The sequence below is a fragment of the Vanacampus margaritifer genome, chromosome 5 (assembly GCF_051991255.1).
Source record: "Vanacampus margaritifer isolate UIUO_Vmar chromosome 5, RoL_Vmar_1.0, whole genome shotgun sequence".
Lineage (NCBI taxonomy): Eukaryota > Metazoa > Chordata > Actinopteri > Syngnathiformes > Syngnathidae > Vanacampus > Vanacampus margaritifer.
The window spans coordinates 30,295,756-30,315,287 of NC_135436.1; the positions used below are offsets into that span (position 1 = coordinate 30,295,756).

General features: G+C 43.0%; 1 protein-coding gene across 15 annotated transcripts in view; it reads left to right on the forward strand.

Moving 5' to 3' along the window:
* Positions 1-17,884, forward strand: part of robo2 (roundabout, axon guidance receptor, homolog 2 (Drosophila)) — a 342,596-nt gene extending 324,712 nt beyond the window's left edge. For 8 of the 15 annotated variants that reach the window (XM_077565197.1, XM_077565203.1, XM_077565201.1 and 5 more), the window contains 8 exons: positions 2,907-3,066; positions 4,839-5,102; positions 6,901-7,136; positions 12,426-12,623; positions 12,877-13,035; positions 13,470-13,703; positions 14,686-14,874; positions 15,204-17,884. In XM_077565197.1, the coding sequence (XP_077421323.1) occupies positions 2,907-3,066; positions 4,839-5,102; positions 6,901-7,136; positions 12,426-12,623; positions 12,877-13,035; positions 13,470-13,703; positions 14,686-14,874; positions 15,204-15,205 (1,442 nt within the window). In that variant the 3' untranslated portion in view covers positions 15,206-17,884. The remainder of the gene's footprint in view (positions 1-2,906; positions 3,067-4,838; positions 5,103-6,900; positions 7,137-12,425; positions 12,624-12,876; positions 13,036-13,469; positions 13,704-14,685; positions 14,875-15,203) is intronic. The other 7 variants (XM_077565200.1, XM_077565204.1, XM_077565210.1 and 4 more) reach the window with 3 other exon arrangements.
* The last annotated feature ends 1,648 nt before the right edge of the window (positions 17,885-19,532 follow it).

Consider the following 19,532-nt stretch of genomic DNA (forward strand, 5'->3'; position numbering starts at 1 on the left):
ACAAGTCAAGTATCACACAGAAGCAGCCACACCCCATTATTGACTGATTTTGTACAGCACTTACTTTTTAAATGACACATTAGGTTACCTCCGCCAAGGGTAAAAAAAAACAAAAACAATGTGTTGTGATCTGTTATTAACTCTTTGACTGCCAAAAACGTTAAATAACGTTTCGTAAAATCCTATGGAGGGGTGCCAAAGACGTTAAAAGACGTTTTTTTTTCAAAACAGAGGTGAAACTAACCATTTTCTATTGTTGATTACTGAAAAACGGAATAAGGTAGAAACAAACTTTTTTTTCTGATGAAAGATAAGAGTCCAATCTTCATCTATCATTTGGTAGTATGTGTGTTTCCATAGTCCAAACACATAATTTTCTGTGGACCTTGAAAGATCATTCAAAATGCTTAAATCGGCTGGCACCCACGGCATCCCTTTTCTGAAAACGTCTGGCAGTCAAAGAGTTAATTTAGCATTTTAGCGGGGCAGCAAGAGGAAGCTGCTTGCTAGTCTGACTTAAAAAAAAAAAATCATTTTGAAAGACTAAGCCTGCCTTGAAACTTCGCCCTCTGTCATGTGAAAACCACCATTGAAATGTTCACCCTAGTCTCAAACCCTCACCCATGTTTGCAGCCCTAATTTGAAACCCTAAACCCTAGTGTGAACCCTGGAGGTAGACTTGAAACCCTAACCCAGGTTTGAAACCCCAGTTATCCTAACCGTAACCCTTGAAACTGTCATTTCAAACCCTAACTCTGGCTTGCAACACTAATCGAAGACACCAACCCTAGCCTAAAACTCTGGCTCAACACCCAAATTATAGACCTTAACCTAGGCTTGAAACACAAATTTCAAACCCTTAACCAGACTTGAAACCCTCATTTGAAGCCCTAACTATAAACCCCTAACCTTGTATTGAAATCATGCTTTGAAATGGCAATCTTGTTTTGTATGCAATTGAAAAGCGTAACCTGGTCTGCACTCTACTGTGTTTTCCTTTCTAGTCTCCCTCGCATGAATCCACTTTTCAAAGTGAGCGCATCTTAATTGAACAGCGTCTGGCAACGCATGTGAGGCCTGATGGAAATGTCAACGTGAAGTCAGTCATAGACGGCAGTTGAGCGTTCTGGTGGATGGTTACCAATAACATTGGCGGCTTCCTTGGCGCGTGTTTACTTTTGCATCAAGGCCAAACCAACAGAAGATGACCTGCTGCCTTTAATTAATTCAAAGAGTAAAAAAAAAAAAAGATCACTTAAAAGCCAAACTAAAAATGTGTGTCTTAAGCCTCCTCTTAAAAATGTCATGGGTTTGCAGTCAACAGCTTTGTGAGGAAAACGATTTAGTTATGATATGGACGCAACCAAAAGGAGTTTGACACCCTTGGGTTCAACAGTTCCCGGCATCGCATATATCGACGCCTTCTTAACTCATTCACTCGCAGCCATTTTCACTGAAGCCACCCCCTTCGCTCCCGGCCGGCTGTTTTACTGGATTTTGACTGATTTTGCCAAGCCCACAAAATATTGTATTCTATTGCTATAAAAACATGGAACCTACCAAAAGAAAGATTAGAGTTTCTTCTTTTTTCAGGAGAAAATATATATTTGTATCTGTTTATGTTTTGCAGCAATTAGCAATATAATATAGCTACGTTTCATTGATTTTCACATTCATGGTGAAAACACTGTCAAAAAGAGCTTGTTGCAACATGGCCCTGAATAATCGCTTATATTTTGCTGCCACCTGCTGGCCATTTTTTGTAATAACTACCATTGCTTTAAGCCACCTCTTCATGTCAGAAGCTGCATAAAAGCACTCTGCATGCTCTTGCATAAAATAAAATAAAACATAAAAAGCATATAAATGTATTTTTAGGAGTGGAGGACAAGTATTAAAAAAATGTATTTACACGTTTTGGGAATTGAATTAAAATAATCACCCAAGTCTTTTTTTTTTCAGATTTTTCAGGAAACTGTCCTACCCAAAAATAAAAAAAATATTGCATAAAAATGACTTTGGCAATTTTTTTAAGATATGGTTTTAAAATGATTGATTCATTATCGTTTCAAGGCATACATTTGTGTGTCGATCAATTTTTTGGGATGTTTCTTTCCCCAGCCCTAAACGCAAGATGGCATCAAAAAAAGGCTTTTGAATGGTTTTCAATAGGACGCGTAGCTTTACCATTTGGTGCTCATTTAAAGGACTGAGCTGAAGCTAAGGTTCATTCAACACAGAGCAAATGGCTTGAAAATGAAAAGTGAATTCCCCAAAATGTCCTGGGGACGTCTTGAAGGGAGACGAGTGTAAGAAGCACAACAAAACGAGCTCTTTGAAGACTGTTTTTAACACACGAGGAGAGAAAAAAGGTGACGCTTGTCTAAAACATGGCGCCGACAGCTGCACAAAGACGGATGGGACAGGAGCAGAATCAGGTTTTGGAAGGATGCGGGTGAAAATGGATGGGGGTTTGCTAGTGGCTCTGTGGGTAATAAAAGAAATGAAAGTAGTAATAGACTGGGGGCGAATTGCATTAGGAACGCAGCGACTCTGTGCAGGCCATTCATTATGATGATGCGGCAGAGTGGCATTTATTTATTTTTTTCACTGCGGGAGTGAAAGGAGGAAGGGTGAGGGATGGGTGGAGCGGCAAGGTCCGAGGACGGCTCCTCGCCGCCGTTTCTATGGAGATCATCGGCGGCTTTTCAGCCAAAGCCGATGCTTTTCATCAGGCGACCTTGAATGTTTGTGTGTAGGCAGCAGCTTGTTGAAAGGCTCCATTTTACTGGCATTTTCAAAGCTGCGTTTCTGAAGCACGAAAATGAATTTGATTCTTTTGTGTGATCGTGGCTTGTTTTTCTTCTTCCGTTTTGATGTTCTCTAACAGAAATGATGTGTTTTAGGTGGTAAAGGAGGAAAGAAGAAGAAGACCAAAGCCGGTTCCAAACCCACTAAAGCCAGCGGCTCCAATTGGGCCAATGTTCCCTTACCCCCGCCCCCTATCCACCCTCTTCCCGGCACCGACATGGACCACTATCCCAACGAACACCACGACGGAGGAGGGTAGGTTTGAGGAGGACGTGTCACTTTGTGTGTGGAGATCAAAAACCGCCCTCACGTCCACTCAAATTGTCTTTTCAGTTCAATGTCACATTTTTCAAGCTCTGTAGTCGTGTTTCTTCCGAGTACTGCACTTTAGTCCAGATTACAGTTAGCAAGTGTCGCATGTAGCCAGCAAGGTTCTTACAGTTAGCGAAAACTAAGAAAATAACTCAAACCAGAGCTGCTAACTCTTAGCTTGTCTGTATTTTGTTAGCGATGTCACTGAATGTTATCTCGTTACACCCGAAACGTTGAATATTTGGGATGGTTTACGCCAATCGCTGCTATTGATATCGGCAGCGAGGAACAAGGAGCCGTGGCATAAAGTGAAGCTTCATCGTCAAATTATTATGTCCAAGAATGCAACATGTAACAACACTACATTAATACTAAAACGAATGAACTCATTCACTCCCGGCCATTTTCACTGAAGCAACACGATAAACATTGGTCAATATTCCTTTTTGAGTGCCGCCAACACCTCGAGTGCGGCGTCACTGGCTTTCCTCGGTCCGGCAGCTCCCGTGTCCCTTTGCTCGCCGTTTGCAATCTGGCACAGTCGTCTGCTTTAATAGGCCGGCTGCCAGATGAGGTGCCGTGTGCGCTGTGAATCTCCTCATGGCAGCAGATTAAAAGTGTAATAATGTCCCGCGTGCGGGCGTGCACTGACAAATTTCTTCTTCCTTCTATTATAAGCGCAGTTGCCAGCTAGCCAAGACCGACTGCATCGGTGCAGTTAGGTAGACACAGCGCAACAAGGACATTGGAAAAAATTCTGTTTGTATTTTTCATCCTTTCTTGTGTTTAGAGTAAGGGTTTCAAAATGAGTGCATTCATTTTGAGTTTATTTCAAGTTCCTTTAACGCCACACTTTTTTTTTTTTAACGCACGATTAATGACCACCCCTTACTTGTAAAGCCTGTACTGGGGGAACTCCAGTCTCAACGTAGCAGACACGCCCGCGTCAAAATTTAGCAGTAATAAATGTCCTCATATGTGTGGAGACTGGGGTCAATTTTAAAAATGTGCACAATTCACAAGTTACTTCATGTTAAAATTAAATAGCTCTTAATATGAAAAGAAAAATGTCACCAATGTCTTACAAATGCAATTATGTCATCTAGTGGCAGAAAAATGACCTTAGGACAAATCAATATCACACTTGTTTTTTCTACAGTACAGTTTTTTAATTTTATCTCAATTTTATGAATTATAATGAAATTACTGTATCAATGACAAAAAAAAAATCAGCCCCATTTCTATTAGTTTAACTTTTTTTTCACGTTTCATGTTCACAAAAGTATGAAAACTTGGAGAGAAAAAAATTATTGTACATTTAAAACAGATATAAAATGTGCGATTAATCGTGCTTTAACTATTGACGTCATGTGATTATTACAATTAAAAAAATGTAATTGCCTAGTTTAAAGCAGTGGTACTTAAACATTCAATATACATTTTGCACCAAAAACGGGGAAATGGGGGGGTAAACAAATTTTTTATTGAAAAAAATTTGCAATGTGTGTGCGGGGGTTGCTTTTCCATTGTCAGACAAAATCTATTTTATTACTTTTACTTAATTTATGAAATCATCAGTTTTTACATACCACATTTGTCAAGACCAATGACAGCATTTTCTCCAAGTTGTGCAATTACGGGTCCCCAAAATATCCACACTGGCTAACGTTCTGTTTTTCAGTCCCATTTTTTTTGCCCCTGAAATTCTACGCCAGGTACGAGAGCGACGGCTGGGGTCCGCCGATGCCGGTCCAGACTTACCTCCACCAAGGCATGGAGGACGAACTGGAGGAGGAGGAGGAGCGCGTGCCCACCCCGCCCGTCCGAGGGGTGGCCTCCTCGCCGGCCGCCGTCTCCTTCGGCCAGCAGTCGACGGCCACGCTCACCCCGTCCCCCCGGGACGAGATGCAGCCCATGCTCCAGGCGCATCTGGACGAGCTGACCCGAGCCTACCAAATGGACGTTGCCAAGCAGACATGGTAACACATCATCATTATTTCCCCCCAGTTATCATCAAAGAAAACCACGCTGTTGAAAGTACCATGAATGCACCATTTTGTTTGCGTAGAATTAGCAACTAGCAAATGTGTAGTGTATTTGATTCTGGTTATTCTGTTGTCCCTAAGTGTCCTTTAAGCTGTTTAATGACACCCCAGTTGGAGTTAACTGTCAAACTAAACACACGACGCTAAGAATTACATCCAATGTATATTGAAATACAAAACATTCTTCGTTTTAAAAACATCGCTAGCCTAGCGCTAATGCTAAAATAAAAGGGAGGATCCCATTCAAATGCTAACAGGTAGTTAGCATCGACTTCGGGAGTGTTTTTTCTTCAAATAAGGAATGTTCACACACAAATGCTGTGGGAACACAAAACCACGGTTAAGATAACGCTACGCAAAGGCACCGATTCTTCCCAATGTGTGAAAAACGATTTATTTAAATAGAATTCAATCGCAACGTTCTTCTGTACTCACCGTAAGTGTGTACGCCATGGATGCATTAAACAAAGTTTATGAATTAAATATGTATTTTTAAATAATCGTCAGTCAGTATTTTTTTCTGCCAAAAATCGGTATCGGCCTAAAAAAAATCCCTAATCATCATCATTCATTCCATTTAAAGACCTTTTGACGGATTATGTTTGACCGTTTTGTCAGATACTAGTAGGGTGGCAGGGTTTATAAAACAAAAGTTTTTTAAAAAAAAAATCCATGCACATTTGTTGATTTGTTTTTTGGGAATCTTTCATTGCAAAACATGAGCCTCACCTCTGCCTACCCGCTATCTAGTGCTGTCACTACTATCAAATATTTTTTCAATCAATTAATCTATCGATTATTTAATCGATTAATAGACTAATCGGATTAATTTTAATTTTGCATTAAAATGTATTATAAAAGCATTTTCCCCCAATTACTGTTTGTTAACCGGTGATGTGTTTATTTTGTAGTTTGTATTTGTTAGTGATAAAAAAAAAGTAACAGCCAAAACAAGTGTTTTCAAATAAGATAATCAGTCTTCTTTCGTGAAGGACTACAGAAATCAGTGAACAATTAATTAAATTAATTCAAATTAATTGCCGATTAATTTTGCCCGTTCTAATAGTGTCATGCTTCTATTTGTAGCATTTACGACCAAACTGTCTCCAACACGATGCACAAATGTACGCTGGGCCACTGATTGTCTACATACAATTAAATACAGAAAAAAGAAACCCGCGTGACCCGCACGCACGTAAATACGACGTGTGTTCTTTTAAAACGCTTACTGTTTGCATATTGGCCGGCGGCGGCAGGATTGATTCTGTTGCTGCTCCAACAGTTACTCTTTGTGTCGCCTGTGTGTGCAGTGGAGATAAACCCATTAATCATTTCAGTTTAATGGCCCTCTTGCTGCCGTGCTTCCACGCAGTCGACACACAAACACACACACATTCCTGCCCAAGACGAGAACTGGCTGTTCATCGGCGCTTGCGTCGCGTGTGTGTGTGCGTGTGGGGTGGGGGGGGGGGGGTTATTGTCAGGAAAGGGATGTCATGTTGGCCGCAGTAATGACTATGTTGCTCGGAGAGCATTTCTGACAACACGAGGGACGCTAATTACACGCCATCGCCGCATCAAAGGCCGCGCAAACAAACGTCGAGCGTGGGGGGGGATTTAGGGTGGGCTGGCGAAACATGCGCTTTTGTCCCGTCCACAATTAATGAGTCATTGTGTTAGCATGTGGAATTAGCGCTATTGTCAGCATTCATCCACGTGTTGATGACAGCAGTCCTGCGTTTGCCGACAGGCACATGCAAGTGGGCCCCCTCCCGCCCCAGGCCCCCGCGCCTCCGGTGGGCTACGTGTCGAGCACGATGGTGTCCGACCTGGAGACGGACCTGCCGGACGACGAGGAGGAGGAGGAAGATGACGAGGAGGAAGATGAAGGCTACGTGGCCAGGCACCCCCGAGGAATCGAGCACACGCCGGGTTCCAGCATGGACAACCTGGACAGCTCTTTGACAGGTCAGACCACGTTTTGCTCTTCACTGGTGGACTATTTGGCTTTTTTTTAAACTTTTGTGCTATTTACCGTAGTCTTATTTTCACCTGCACAACCATTAGTGTATAGTATTTTTTTTTTGTAGGCACAGCTTTAGTGGTTATTACGGTAATTGTATTAACCTACAAAAACTTTAAGATGACTTGTGGGACTTTTCTTCACATTTGTGCAATTTTGGAGGGCTTTAAAGTCTTAATTAACCTGCTGGTCTTCCGGCTGATTTATGGCAATTTTGTTTTAATCTGCAGAATTTGTTTTATTTATGGTCTTTTTATTTATTTATTTTTTGGGCTGCACAACCTTTGGGGGATTTATAGTTGTTTTATTTAAACGTGCAACTTTTGGAAAATTTACAGTTGTCTTATTTAACCATATTCATATATCATTCTAATTTCTTACGAGTACAATTTATGGGGTAGATTTAAAGTATTCCTACTTTAACCTGTGCAAACTTTTAAGGTAAGTTACTGTAGTTTTATTTCAAATCTTGTCTCGTGAAATATATACTAATCTTATTTGAACCTTTCCAACTGTTGAGTGATTTACGGTAGTCTAATTTTAACCTGCTTAATTTCAAGGAATTTACGGTGCTCTTATTTCATCATTTTGTTGTGTTTGGATGCGTCTTGGATGAATCTTGTTTGGCCTTCCTCGGTGCTTAACGAGTGTTGTTTTCTCCCCGTTAATGACGATGCCGTAATTGTCATGTCTGAGTTGTTTTGTCGTCTCCGGTGTCAGTCGCTGCCTGATTGTTGTTGTTCGTGCGGCGTGGCTCTGCAATGTGTTCATTTATATGAGAACATCCACAGCCGATGTCCCTCAATCAAGTTTTTAAGCACCTTTGGCAGACTCAGGGGAATTATAATTATACCCTAAAAAAAACAAAAAAAAAACGATAAGAAAGTCCATGAATTTTAAACAGGAGAGTGAGAGGGAAATTAAGAGGGAGTGTGGCGCCATGCGGCCGTATCTCATGAAGGAGATTTGAAATAAAATTCACGTGTGCCGCTGCCTATTTCCATTCCAGACCATTTCCATTTATGCAACTCTGTGAAAACTTTTACAGCCATCTGTCAAAACGAGGTTGGCTGGAACACATGAAGGGCACGACACGGCCACGGCCGCTAACGCGCTGACTGCCGCATAGTCGCACATAAAAGAAACCGGCAGGGTTTGGCCAACAAAAATGGCCTTTGCGCCATAAAACGGGGACGACTTGCCCCTTTCTTGCCCCAATCAAAGTGGAGGAAGCCTATCAGGAAATGCATAGGGGGGGGGGGGGGGGGGAGGCAGGCAGAAAATATCTGAAGGAAATAAAAGCTCTGGTTGGCTGCTTTGGCCCGTCACTGGCAGCTAAAGTACTTTTCCATAGCATGATGGAAGTGCGGTTTTGCTTGTGCTGACACATGCTACGACTGATGTATTTAAGGGGAAATAAAGCCGCGACAGCGCCCTAATCTGCTGCATCTTGCCTGCACTGTATTACTCCAAAGACAGCACTATTTCTTCTAATCTATCTGCTTGTCGGTCACCCCAATTCTACCCCCCCCCCCCCCCCCAACGCTACTCCTCCCCCAGCCCCCCCACCCCCACGTGTCACCGAAGCGGAAGAGGAATACTGCCAAGATAGCGATGGCAGTGACGGCAGAAGATTTATTGCGGCCACTGTTTGCCGGCTGTACAAATAACAGTAAGCTTCCTGTCAAGCCTCGATGGATTTGTCATTGTTTTCCACAAACATGGAAACGGCAATTTGGATGGCAAAGCAGAGTCAATCAGAAACCTTTTCAATGCCGACTCTCTCCATATTCACCTCAGCGTTTCAAAATGAGGCCAAGCCATATTCATAAAGATGCCGAGATGTTTGCCTCGTCTCTTAAAGGGCATTGTGTAGAATTTAGTGCCATCTAGTGGTGAACTAATAGAATGCAACAATCTAAATTCCAAGGCACACTTCACAAGGTGGTAACCCATGACTACGTTTGCGAAGTTCGAAGCAGAAAGATGGCGGCGATCGTGTCAGCCTCCCGTAAGGTGCAGCACGACCTATATCATTAAGACCGTTGATATTTTTCTTATTTGCATATTATTTAAATTATTAGTGGGGTTTTTACTCATTGAATCACAGCCATTTTGACTGAAGCAACCCCCTTCACTCCCGGCTGTTTTACTGGAATTTGACTGATCTTGCAAGGCCCGCAGAATATTTAGTTCTATTGCCATGTGGAACATACGCGCTAAATCCTACACACTGTGCCTTTAAAGCTAGTGTGCAAATGAAGCCTGATTGCGGAGGTCCGATTGTGTGCCATCGGGGTCACATGACCATTGTATACATTTCCATAATTTCAAAAATGGGACAGTTGAAGCATCCATTGCATTATCAGTGGCAGAATCGCACTTCACATTTGTAGCATTGTTTTTAGCATTAGCATTCCGAGTCCAGATCATATTCTGATTTGTCTTTGACGGTTTTTGAAACTGGATTTACTTACCGGTAAACTCTTTCACTTCCAGCCCAGCCTTTGACTTATTTGGCCGTCAATGAGTGTGAGCATCGAATCATTTACTTCAGCCCCTTTCACGCTATTTTCCAAGCCAATCAGAGGCTTTATTTATTTTATTTTTTCGGACAGACGCTGCCATGTCTAAAGTGTGCATAAACACGTTCGGATAATGAGATGTGTTAAGACAACCCAGATCATCGCCGTTCAAACATAACGATCGGCGCCCACCCGTTAAGGTCCAATGTTTTTCTTGCCGGCAAGTTGAGCACGACAAGTCATCCGGAGTTCGGAGCAACTTTTCCCCCCCTGAGCTCAAAGAGAAAACTTGATTGAATTTTTATCAAATTACGACAGTTTTGATTGCGCCGCTATTTCCCGGAATGGAAGCGCCGCAGTGGAAAGTGGCTGTTAGCGGGGGGGAAAAAAAGAAGGGAAAAAAGTCATTCTGTGATGTGATATGCTGAGGCAGTGTTCCACCTCCAAAGCTCCGGCAGCTTTTGCCCGCTTCTGCCTCCACTTCATTATCGGCGCTATTCTTCACGGCAAGATTGGACCCGCTGGAAATCGCTGTCGTTCTGTCTCCGAGTCGACGTCTGAAAGGAATTTCAAAGAGGAGGAGGAAAAAGAGACAAGATGGAGGATTCAAAGTAGTTACCACCTTGGATTTCTCAGCTGTAAAAAAAAAAAAAAGAAAGAAAGAAAGAGAAAATTGATGCCGAGTGGGTGGGCGGTCGATCGCTTCCTGTACTTTTTTCACAAGTTTCCTTTCATCTGAGAAGTTTCTGAGCGCAGCAGAAGTGAAAATATGTTGCAACCTTTGCCGGAGAAGGCGCAACTCTTGAAGTGGAAACTCTTTGAAGGGGATTTCCCAGTTCATCTAAATAAATCATAATCATATTACCATCCCTCGCCATCCATATTGCACAAGACGAGGACTTTTGATGTCCGCTCTGGACGGCGGCGGCGTCAGCTCGCAAAGTCTGCTCCCAACTTGAACTGGAAAATATGCTGTTTCCAGAATTGTCATTCTCAAGACGACACCCCAAATTGTTTCCATGTGAAAGTTTGTTTGAAGTGTTGATGTAGTGTTGGCTTGCGGGTATCGGGGCTCCGCTTTGTGAAGGTTATCGTTGTTTCACATAAAGGAACAAAATGGAAGGAAACATGAATTGCTTTTCTTGTGTGTAAACAGCGACAGGTCATTCGATATAATAAAAAGAAAAAGTGTAGCAATAAAATAAATGAGAATGGTTCTCAAATAAACAAATTTAATGTATACAATCAAATACAAGTGGATATTCAGTCATATTTACTGTAACATATTCTGATAACATCTTAAATATTTTCTTATTTTTAGGAAAGTGATTAATTATTATTATTATAGAGCCGGACTATTTAATCAACTGATATTAACTATTTTAAAATTGGCCAAAATTGTGTCAACACAACAAAACAAGACATAAGTAATGACATTCAAACATACCAAAAAAAATCGGCACTAATCGGTCCATTCTAGCTCTGTCGTACAGTAAAAAATACTAAAGGACAAAGTATTGTAATGCAATCAAATGTTCTCCTTTCTTGTTGTAAGCATTAAAGAACCAAAAAAGAAGTTATTTTGTTCATTACATTTTTTTTAATTAATTGGATGATAAATCGTTTTTTAGAATATGCAAAATATTGCAGTCGGCATCAACCCCTTATTAGTCTTGATTCAATTATATGAAAGGTGCTGAATGCATCCCCCTTTTGTGCTCTCTATTTCTTTTTCTTCAAGGCCACATTTGGAGAAGAAGGAGAAAAAAAAAGTCGTCATCCCGCCAGTAAAAATGTGGGACTTTTGGCGAGCACCAGAGTCGGTTAATGTGACAGATTTCTGGGGGCCCGCTTTGGCACACGCTTCTTAAGTGGCGCCTGCCCAAGTGCTTCGCTCGCATTACGTGGGGGGGGGCATAGTGCTAACAAGGCAACCGCGCTGGCTTGAGGTCAAAGTTCAGTTTACGGGTGCCCCTGGACAAACTGCCGACATTTTTTTTTTCTTTGTGTTTGTGAAGTTTCATGAGAAGGCACCCAGCTGCTGTAATGTGCATGCCAGGCCACTAGTTGGCAATATTTCTACAGTGAATGAAAGAGTACAGTCATTTCTGGATTACAAGACGCACCTGACTATAAGCTGCGGCAGCTAAATTTGGGGAATACTACACATATTAGCCGCACCCGACTGTAAGCCGCAGGTGTTTTTAATGTTACCGCACCGGGTTCCGCTACTTTATTTTCCATAATGAGGGCACAAATTGTCTGTCTCTCCTACTGTATTTGGGCTCATTTGGTTTGTTTTGCCCTGCCTGACGCTTTTTTTATAGAGCGCCCCCTTGTGATCTGATGGATAAGCCGCACCTTTCGTAATAGCCGCAGGGTTGAATGCAAGTGAAAAGTAGTCCAGAAATGTAAATATACACTTACAGGAGAAGCATTCTAAGGATTTCAAATGTGACTTTTTGGTACAGTTCGGTCCACTTTTCATACCTTTAAAACCAAAGTACGGCCCAAACCATGATTTAAGGAATATGCTTGAAAACCAAATGGATTAGACCCCTCACGGTCGTCATTGCTCACAATCTTTTGCCGCCACTTGCGCACGAACTTGCTTTTGTGACGAGATCCACTTTGGCCGTCAACGGCTGCACCCGCGGGGCGGTGACACGTGAGCAGATGCCCGGTCCGACCACAAGTGTGCTGTTGCAGGCTCCATGGCGAACGGCTGGGGCTCGGCCTCGGAGGACGAGCGCAATTTCTCCAGCCGGCGCTCCAGCGTGGCCAGCTCGTCCGACGGCTCCATCTTTACCCACTGCAGCTTTGCTCAGGCCTTGGTGGCCGCCGCCGACAAGGCGGGCTACCGGCTGGACGGCACCAGCCTCAGCAAGCACGCTCGCTCCAAAAGAGGTCGGTGTGCCGGCAAGAGTCCGGACCTTCTGCTGTGTGGGGACGCGTCGTCTTCCTTTCTGCTCTCTAATTGCGCCTCCTTTTGAGGCCAACTTGCAGATGCTTACTTTGTGCATGGCACTTTTTGGGCTGGGTCGACTTGCTTCTCCTGGTTTTCAGCTCTGAAATCTGCAACTTACGTCACTTTCTCACTTCCTTTGATGCTTAATTAATGAAGTCCTGTGCTTGTTTTTGTTTTTGGCCCCCCCCACAGATAAAGGTTTGCCCCACAGGCACCGGCCCAGCAGTCCGTTCTCCACGGACGGCAGCACGGTGGGAACGCACAGCCTCGGCCACCAGAGGGCCACCAGGCCGCCACGCAAACCCCGGAACCAGGGCACGGCACCCCACCGCAGAGATGCCGGTGCAGACGGTGGGTGCGAATTGATTTCGCGCCGCATGTTGGTTTTTTTAAAGGACTTTTCGCTCAGTTTAAATCAGTCGCTACACAAGTGGCATTACAGTTGGCGGCTTTATTTAAAAAAAAATTAAAAAACATACAAATGATACTTAAAGGCACTGTCCAGGGTTTTGACCATTTCTATTTGTAAACAAACAATTCAACCCTAGAAAGCAATGGTTGTGGCTGCTGACTTTGACTTTTTGACTGTGGACTTTTTTTGCCCGCGGTCACCGAGCTGCAAAATGCTTGCAACGCAAACGCGATCAAAATCGATTCTGGAGTATTTTCACTTCACATGCGCACCGCTTACGCGCACACGTTTATAACAGTATTCCCAGATCTCAACCTGGACCAAATACAACCCCCTCCCTCTTCCATTTCTGTGACTCCCCTCTTGTAAACAGACCTACCTCCCCCTCCCGAGCCCCCTCCCGGCCAGGGCCAGGTCCGAGCGCAGACGGGCCGCTGCATCAACAGCATGATCCCGCCTCCGGAGAGGAAGGCGACATCCCTGGAGCGCCCGCCCATGTCGGGACCGCTGTCAGCCGCGGCAGATGCGCGCGCCACCCTGGATCATCACCGCCAGGCTCAAGAACGACTGGAGAGAGCGGACGACGGCCGCAGAAGCCACAGAAACGGTACGAGGAATTCACTCAAGTCGCTCAAAAGTTTGTTGGTCATTTCAGATCTCCTGACACAAGTTAGTGTTTTTCTTCTACTCTTTAAAATGGACAGTCGGCTTTGCACCTCCACCTTTCACTGTTGTAATTCTCTGTTGGGTCTAAAACCAGTTCTACAACATCAAATAGGAACTTGTATCGCCATTCCAGCCTTTAATGGTACTATTCGGTTTTAGTGTCACAAAATAGAAAAAAAGAAAGCTTTGCTCCCTTTTTGTTTGAAATTTGAGGCTTTTTAAAATATTTTCTACTTCATGGAACATTTGAGGTTCACAGAGGCTGCTCATCTCTCTTCGCAGTTGGGGGAGTCACTCGCTCGCTCGCCAGCTCACTCGCTCGCTCGCTCACTCTCTCTCTCTCTTCTCCCCCCGTGTGAAAGTTAGCGCTGATGCTGCAGCGTCGTCAACAGATGGCAGTGTCTGACACTTGTGCTGGCTCTCCCAAACGTCCCCATGTGCGCCCCTCACCTCCTCTCAGCTTCTAAAATGCCCCCAACTCCTGTACCCCCCCCCACCCCCGCCTCCCCTCGTTGGTGCCACTGCCAGCGTTTGGCAGGCGCCGCTCTTCGCAAACTACCGGGAAATGACTGGCTTTTATTGTCCCCGCGGCGGCGGCAGACGGATCCAGCGTCCCATCTGGGCGAGCCCGTCGCCACTCGGCGGGACCCGCGCACATTCATCGGCTCATTATTGGCGGTAGTGTTGGGAACAGACCATCGTCGTCGTCGTCGTCGTTGCTGTCATCACGGGATTGTTACTGTTGCTGTTGTTGTGCCAATGGTTCTCTCGTAGTGATTTTCAAGCAAATCTCCCGGCACAGACGGTCTCCCTCCAGAGTTGGATTTCTTTCATTCGCTGGACTTTTGCCTCAATTAGTTGAGTGGAACTTCACGTGACAACAATGAAATCGGAATTGACATTGGCTTGTCTTGTGTGGTCAGAGGAGGGCTGCCCGCCGTACCACAGACCGTCCTTCCCGTCAGCGGGCGGCCACAGCTCATCGGGTACGACCTCGTCCAAGAGCTCGACGGGGCAGCGCAAGACGGACGGCCCTCGGCAGCCGCAGCAGTGGACGGCCATGGAGCACGCCGACTTCCTGGGCACCAACGCACAGTACTCAGGAGAGTTATGTACGTTCAAACGCGCTCGTCTTATTTTGAAAGGCGCAACTTTGGGGGATTTTTTGGGGTCGTCGTATTGCAATTTGGGGTCTTATTTTTATTGTACAGGAGTTGTTTTTGTACTTGGGCATCTTTAGGGGGAATTATGGTAGTTACATTTTAACCTGCACAATTTTTTGGTGTTTTACGGTAGTTTTTTTGTTTGTTTGTTTTCTATCCACAATTTCAATGGAATTATTTTTATTTTAACCAATTTTTTTAAAAAATCATTTTACCCTGTACACCCTTGTGATAAATATAATTATGTTTTCATGTACTTTGTTGTGTTTTCCTCACAGAGTGTATACCTGGCTGAAGAACTGGCAAAACGAACAAAACAAAAAAAAAAACCCGATGGTGACGCCCCGCCCTCCTTGTCCTCATCAAGGGCGCCAACGTCGTCATGTCTTCTTTCTGGTTGGACGGATTGCTGGACGGACTTGGCGGTGCCAGGAGCAGCGGGGTGGCTCATCAGCATTCGACGTACGATGTACAGACTGGAGCATATTGTACATCTCACTTTGGTTTTGGTCTTTGAGGAAAACTTTTACTGTATGTTTTTTTTTTCTCGTCCCAAAAAACCCACACAATTTTCTGGTGACCGCCTTTTTTTTAATCTTTAATTTCCTTGTAAATATCTTCTTTCAACTTGCTGTTGCTATGCAAGCCTCTAACTTTTGATTTTGATTTTATTTTTTGTTATTATTGTACAATTATGTGAATGGTGGCTGCTGTGCCATAAAATTGTCTTCTTCTTTTTTTTTACAATATCTGTTAATAGTTGCCATTGATTATTGTAATTATTATTATTATTAAGGTTAATTATTGATTTTTGCACTGCAACCTTTTGGTGATAAGCACAAAAAAAAGACCGTAGCTCCTGCTGACATGAAGAAGACGATGTGAAAGGCGGAGTTTCTGTACTGTAAAGAAGAAGAGAATTCTATAGAGAGAAATGTACAGTGAGAAGTTTTGTTTTCAAAGATTGCCAGGAAGCTCGGAGAGGAAATTGTCACTTTAGGGCGACCGGTTACTCATTTTTATTTTTCCCTCTCAACATTTGGACTCAGTTTGGAACGATTGACCGGACTGAGGTGATGTTTCAGCACTTACGCAAATGTGGAGCGTCCCCAATTGTTTACATGTTTGATTTTTAATATCATTTGAACTTTTTATTGCTTTTATTTTTAGGAGCACCTCAATTTTTGTTTTGTCCGCCCTTCATCCGAGCCGCTCGTGTGCAGCTTTGACAACGTTTCTTGTTCCATCCTGATGACAACAAGCATTCCGACATAACACGCGCAAAAATACTCACACACACACGCGGGCATTTACCGACTACTACAGTTCTGCTGCTTTAAAATGTTTTTCTTTTAAGATTCATGTTCAGGATTTTTGTGTGTTTTTTTTTTTATTATTACAAGAATAAAAGACACGTTTGTCAAATTGGGATGAATTGAAAATAAAAAGTCATAAATTTACGGAATTTTTTGTAGTTTGTAGTACTTTTTCAAATGAATTCTCAAAAAATTGCATTCATCGTACAACTTTTATTCCTGTTAAAAATAGTTTATTGTAATATTGCACTTTTATTCATGACATAATTCTTGCTAAATTATTGTACTGCATAGGCTATTTGAACCTTAACTTTTTTTTTTCTGGGATTATTACGATTTGTACTGTATTATTTTGAGAGTATAAAATTTTAGATTACAACAAAAGTGTTAATATGGAAAAAATACAAATGACCGAGTTGATATAATGCAAGGGAATCCTACGAAATTAAATCAAGCTAAAGTTACTGCATTACATGAAACGGGGGTTTAAGTAGCCTACTTGCGAGAAAATGAGAGATCTGGATTTTTACAATCTGTCTCTTTATGATACTAAATTTGTTATGCAACTTCATAATATTGCTTCAAGTTCAAGTTGAATGAAACGTGTCCAAGCTTGCAGTCTTTAGATTGCTGATCTTAATGGAAAGGAGACACACACACGCACACACGCATACGCGCACACACACGCACACACACGCACAGACAAAAAAACATCAGACGATGTCGTCCTTGTTTCTTTCTTTGCCTTTTACCAAAACTCTGCTGCTTTACAACAACGTCTTTTGTATTTTTGTGCGTGGATATTTTGATTTGATTTGATTACTTTGAAAGGGTTCTGAGGTTGTTGTGCCGTTGGTTCATTCATTTCAATCCGCGCAGTGGCCAGTGTTTATGGAAATGAGGTGCAAGAAAGTATCTCAGGTTCTTTTACATTCTGCTGGTGTTTATGTATATATGTGTATATTTATATATGTATACATAATACATTATATCCATATGCGGTCCCCCACATTCCGACCAAAAAAAAAAAGACCAAATTGAAATTTCTAATGTCCAATAATCGTTTCCCCTTCTTTTACATTAACACCACAACCTCCTTTTGTATTTATTAAAAAAATTATTAAAAAAAAAAAAGATAAAAAGTCTATCGTGGAATATGCATAACAAATTGTGGTGTGTGAAATGTGTGTTTTTTTTCTTTCTGTTTTATTGATAAAATTGAGTGCGAGGCATTCCTGGCTACGGTGCACAGGAGGAGCCAAACTACTTCTTCTTTTTTCTCCCGATATTGTTGGTTCTTTGTAGCTTTTCTGTGTGCGTTGCCTTTTTCTTAAATAAATAAAAAAAAAAAATGGAATAAAAAAAACTGATGTTAAAAAAGTGATCGGGTGAAATGTTTGTGTGCAGACCCGATCCGCCGTCCTTTCTACAGTTGTTCATTTACTTTGTAAGTCACGTCGTCCTCGTCCTTGTCCTCGTCTTCCTCGGGTATTCACTTGCATGTCCTCCTCGTCCCAAAAAGAGAATCGACGGTCGTACACATCTCACCAGGCTCCCTCCTTCCTGTAAACTACAAACGAATCCATGTTCTTTTGGTTCCCTGTACCGCCTCAATATCAAATAAAATATTTTTGAAAAATGAAGATGTGTCTCCCACCGTTTGACTTGAAAGTTTGCAAATCAACAGTTGGCTTGCAGATCTTTTGTCGTTGTAACTTTATATATGATTGTCAAAATAAATAAATACATAAAATAAATAGTCAAATATATGCAAACCCACCCACTATGCACGGTCTTATTTTAATTGTATGTTTTTTTAAATAAAAGATGATTTACTAAAAAAAAATTACATTGTTTAAAAAAAAAAGCCTTTATGAAACATGTTTTGTTTGTTTTTTAAGGGGAAAAAAACATGACTCAGGAAATTTGTCTTTGCTGCACTGCTGAAGTGAAGGTTTGTGTCAAATGTGGGGGCTCCTGCTGGCTAAGGGGCCCCCCAAGCAATTGCCTGCTTTGCCTGTTGGCAAGCTCCGCCTCTGCCCCCCCCCCCCCCCCCCAAGCAGCTCTGTACGTGCCTCTCCTCCTAAAGATGAGATACGGACACGCGTGGGCGGCAGAACCACCGCGGCGACATTCATGTCAGGCGGGAAGCGAAAGCTTTACAAATGCATCCTTGTTGCTATTATGCTTCATAATTTCAATGGCTCGTGGGAGCATGACTTGTACAAGGAGGGAGGGGAGATGGGGGGGGGGTAAGAGCCCCCCCCCCACCCCTTCAATGATGTGTGTCACTGAAGCAGCAAATTAACACGAGGAGACGGAGGAACGTTGACAAGTGGGAAGAGAAAGATGTCGCTATTTTTTACCCTTTGCGGCGGCGACGGATTCTTGCCTGGATCTCAAAACTTGCGTCGTGTTGCGCCGTCTCGCGCGATAAGCTTTCAAGCTTGAAAGCTTTCAAGCTCGGCGTGAAGAAAAGCACCGAGATTGGGATGCTGATTCGCTGCCAGTCATTTTCAACGCCACCAATTTGACTACATTTTGACGGTTCTGTGACCGTAAAAGCAGCCAACCGTCACACACAAAAAAAAAAAGGTTTCGTTGTAGCTTTTTGCATTCTTTTAGTAACTTGACCCCAACACAGCAGTTTCCCTCCCCAGAGAAAACAATCTCTTGCGAAAGGAAACATTTCCAGCAGTGTGGCGAGTCGGGGGCTCGTTTTCTTTTTGATCGCAAGGAAATTTTGAACAAAATTTGATGGCGACAAGGAAGACAGCTTGAGAGTGTTTGAGAACGTTTGAGAGTGTCTGTTGCAACGCTTTGCAACACTGAAGGAAGCCTGACGGGAAAAAACAACAACACTCGCTGCATGCGCAAGCCTCAATAAAATACGTCCCTATATCGCATTCCATTTGGCAATCGTTTTGGTGTCAGGATTACGGCGTAACGAGGGTTCAGGAAGGAGGCGGGCTTTGCAGTCGGAGGTTCAGGAAGCGTGTTCGAGTCGTGGTTCTCAACCGTGGTCCTTGAGTACCCCGATCCATGTCTCCCTCAGCCAACACAGCTGAGGATTGTTATCAGGCCTCATGCAGAGCTCACTGATGAGCTCATCATTAGAAACACCTGTGTTGGCTGAGGGAGACATGGAAAAGAGGCTGGATAGGCTGGATGCTACTCAAGGCTGAAGATTCACCTTTTATCCATCTTTGGCCAACTTTTAGCGTTTTTTTTGTCCTTTTATTTTGTTTTCTTTTAGCCTTTAACTGTTTTTATTTTGTTGTCTTATAGTTT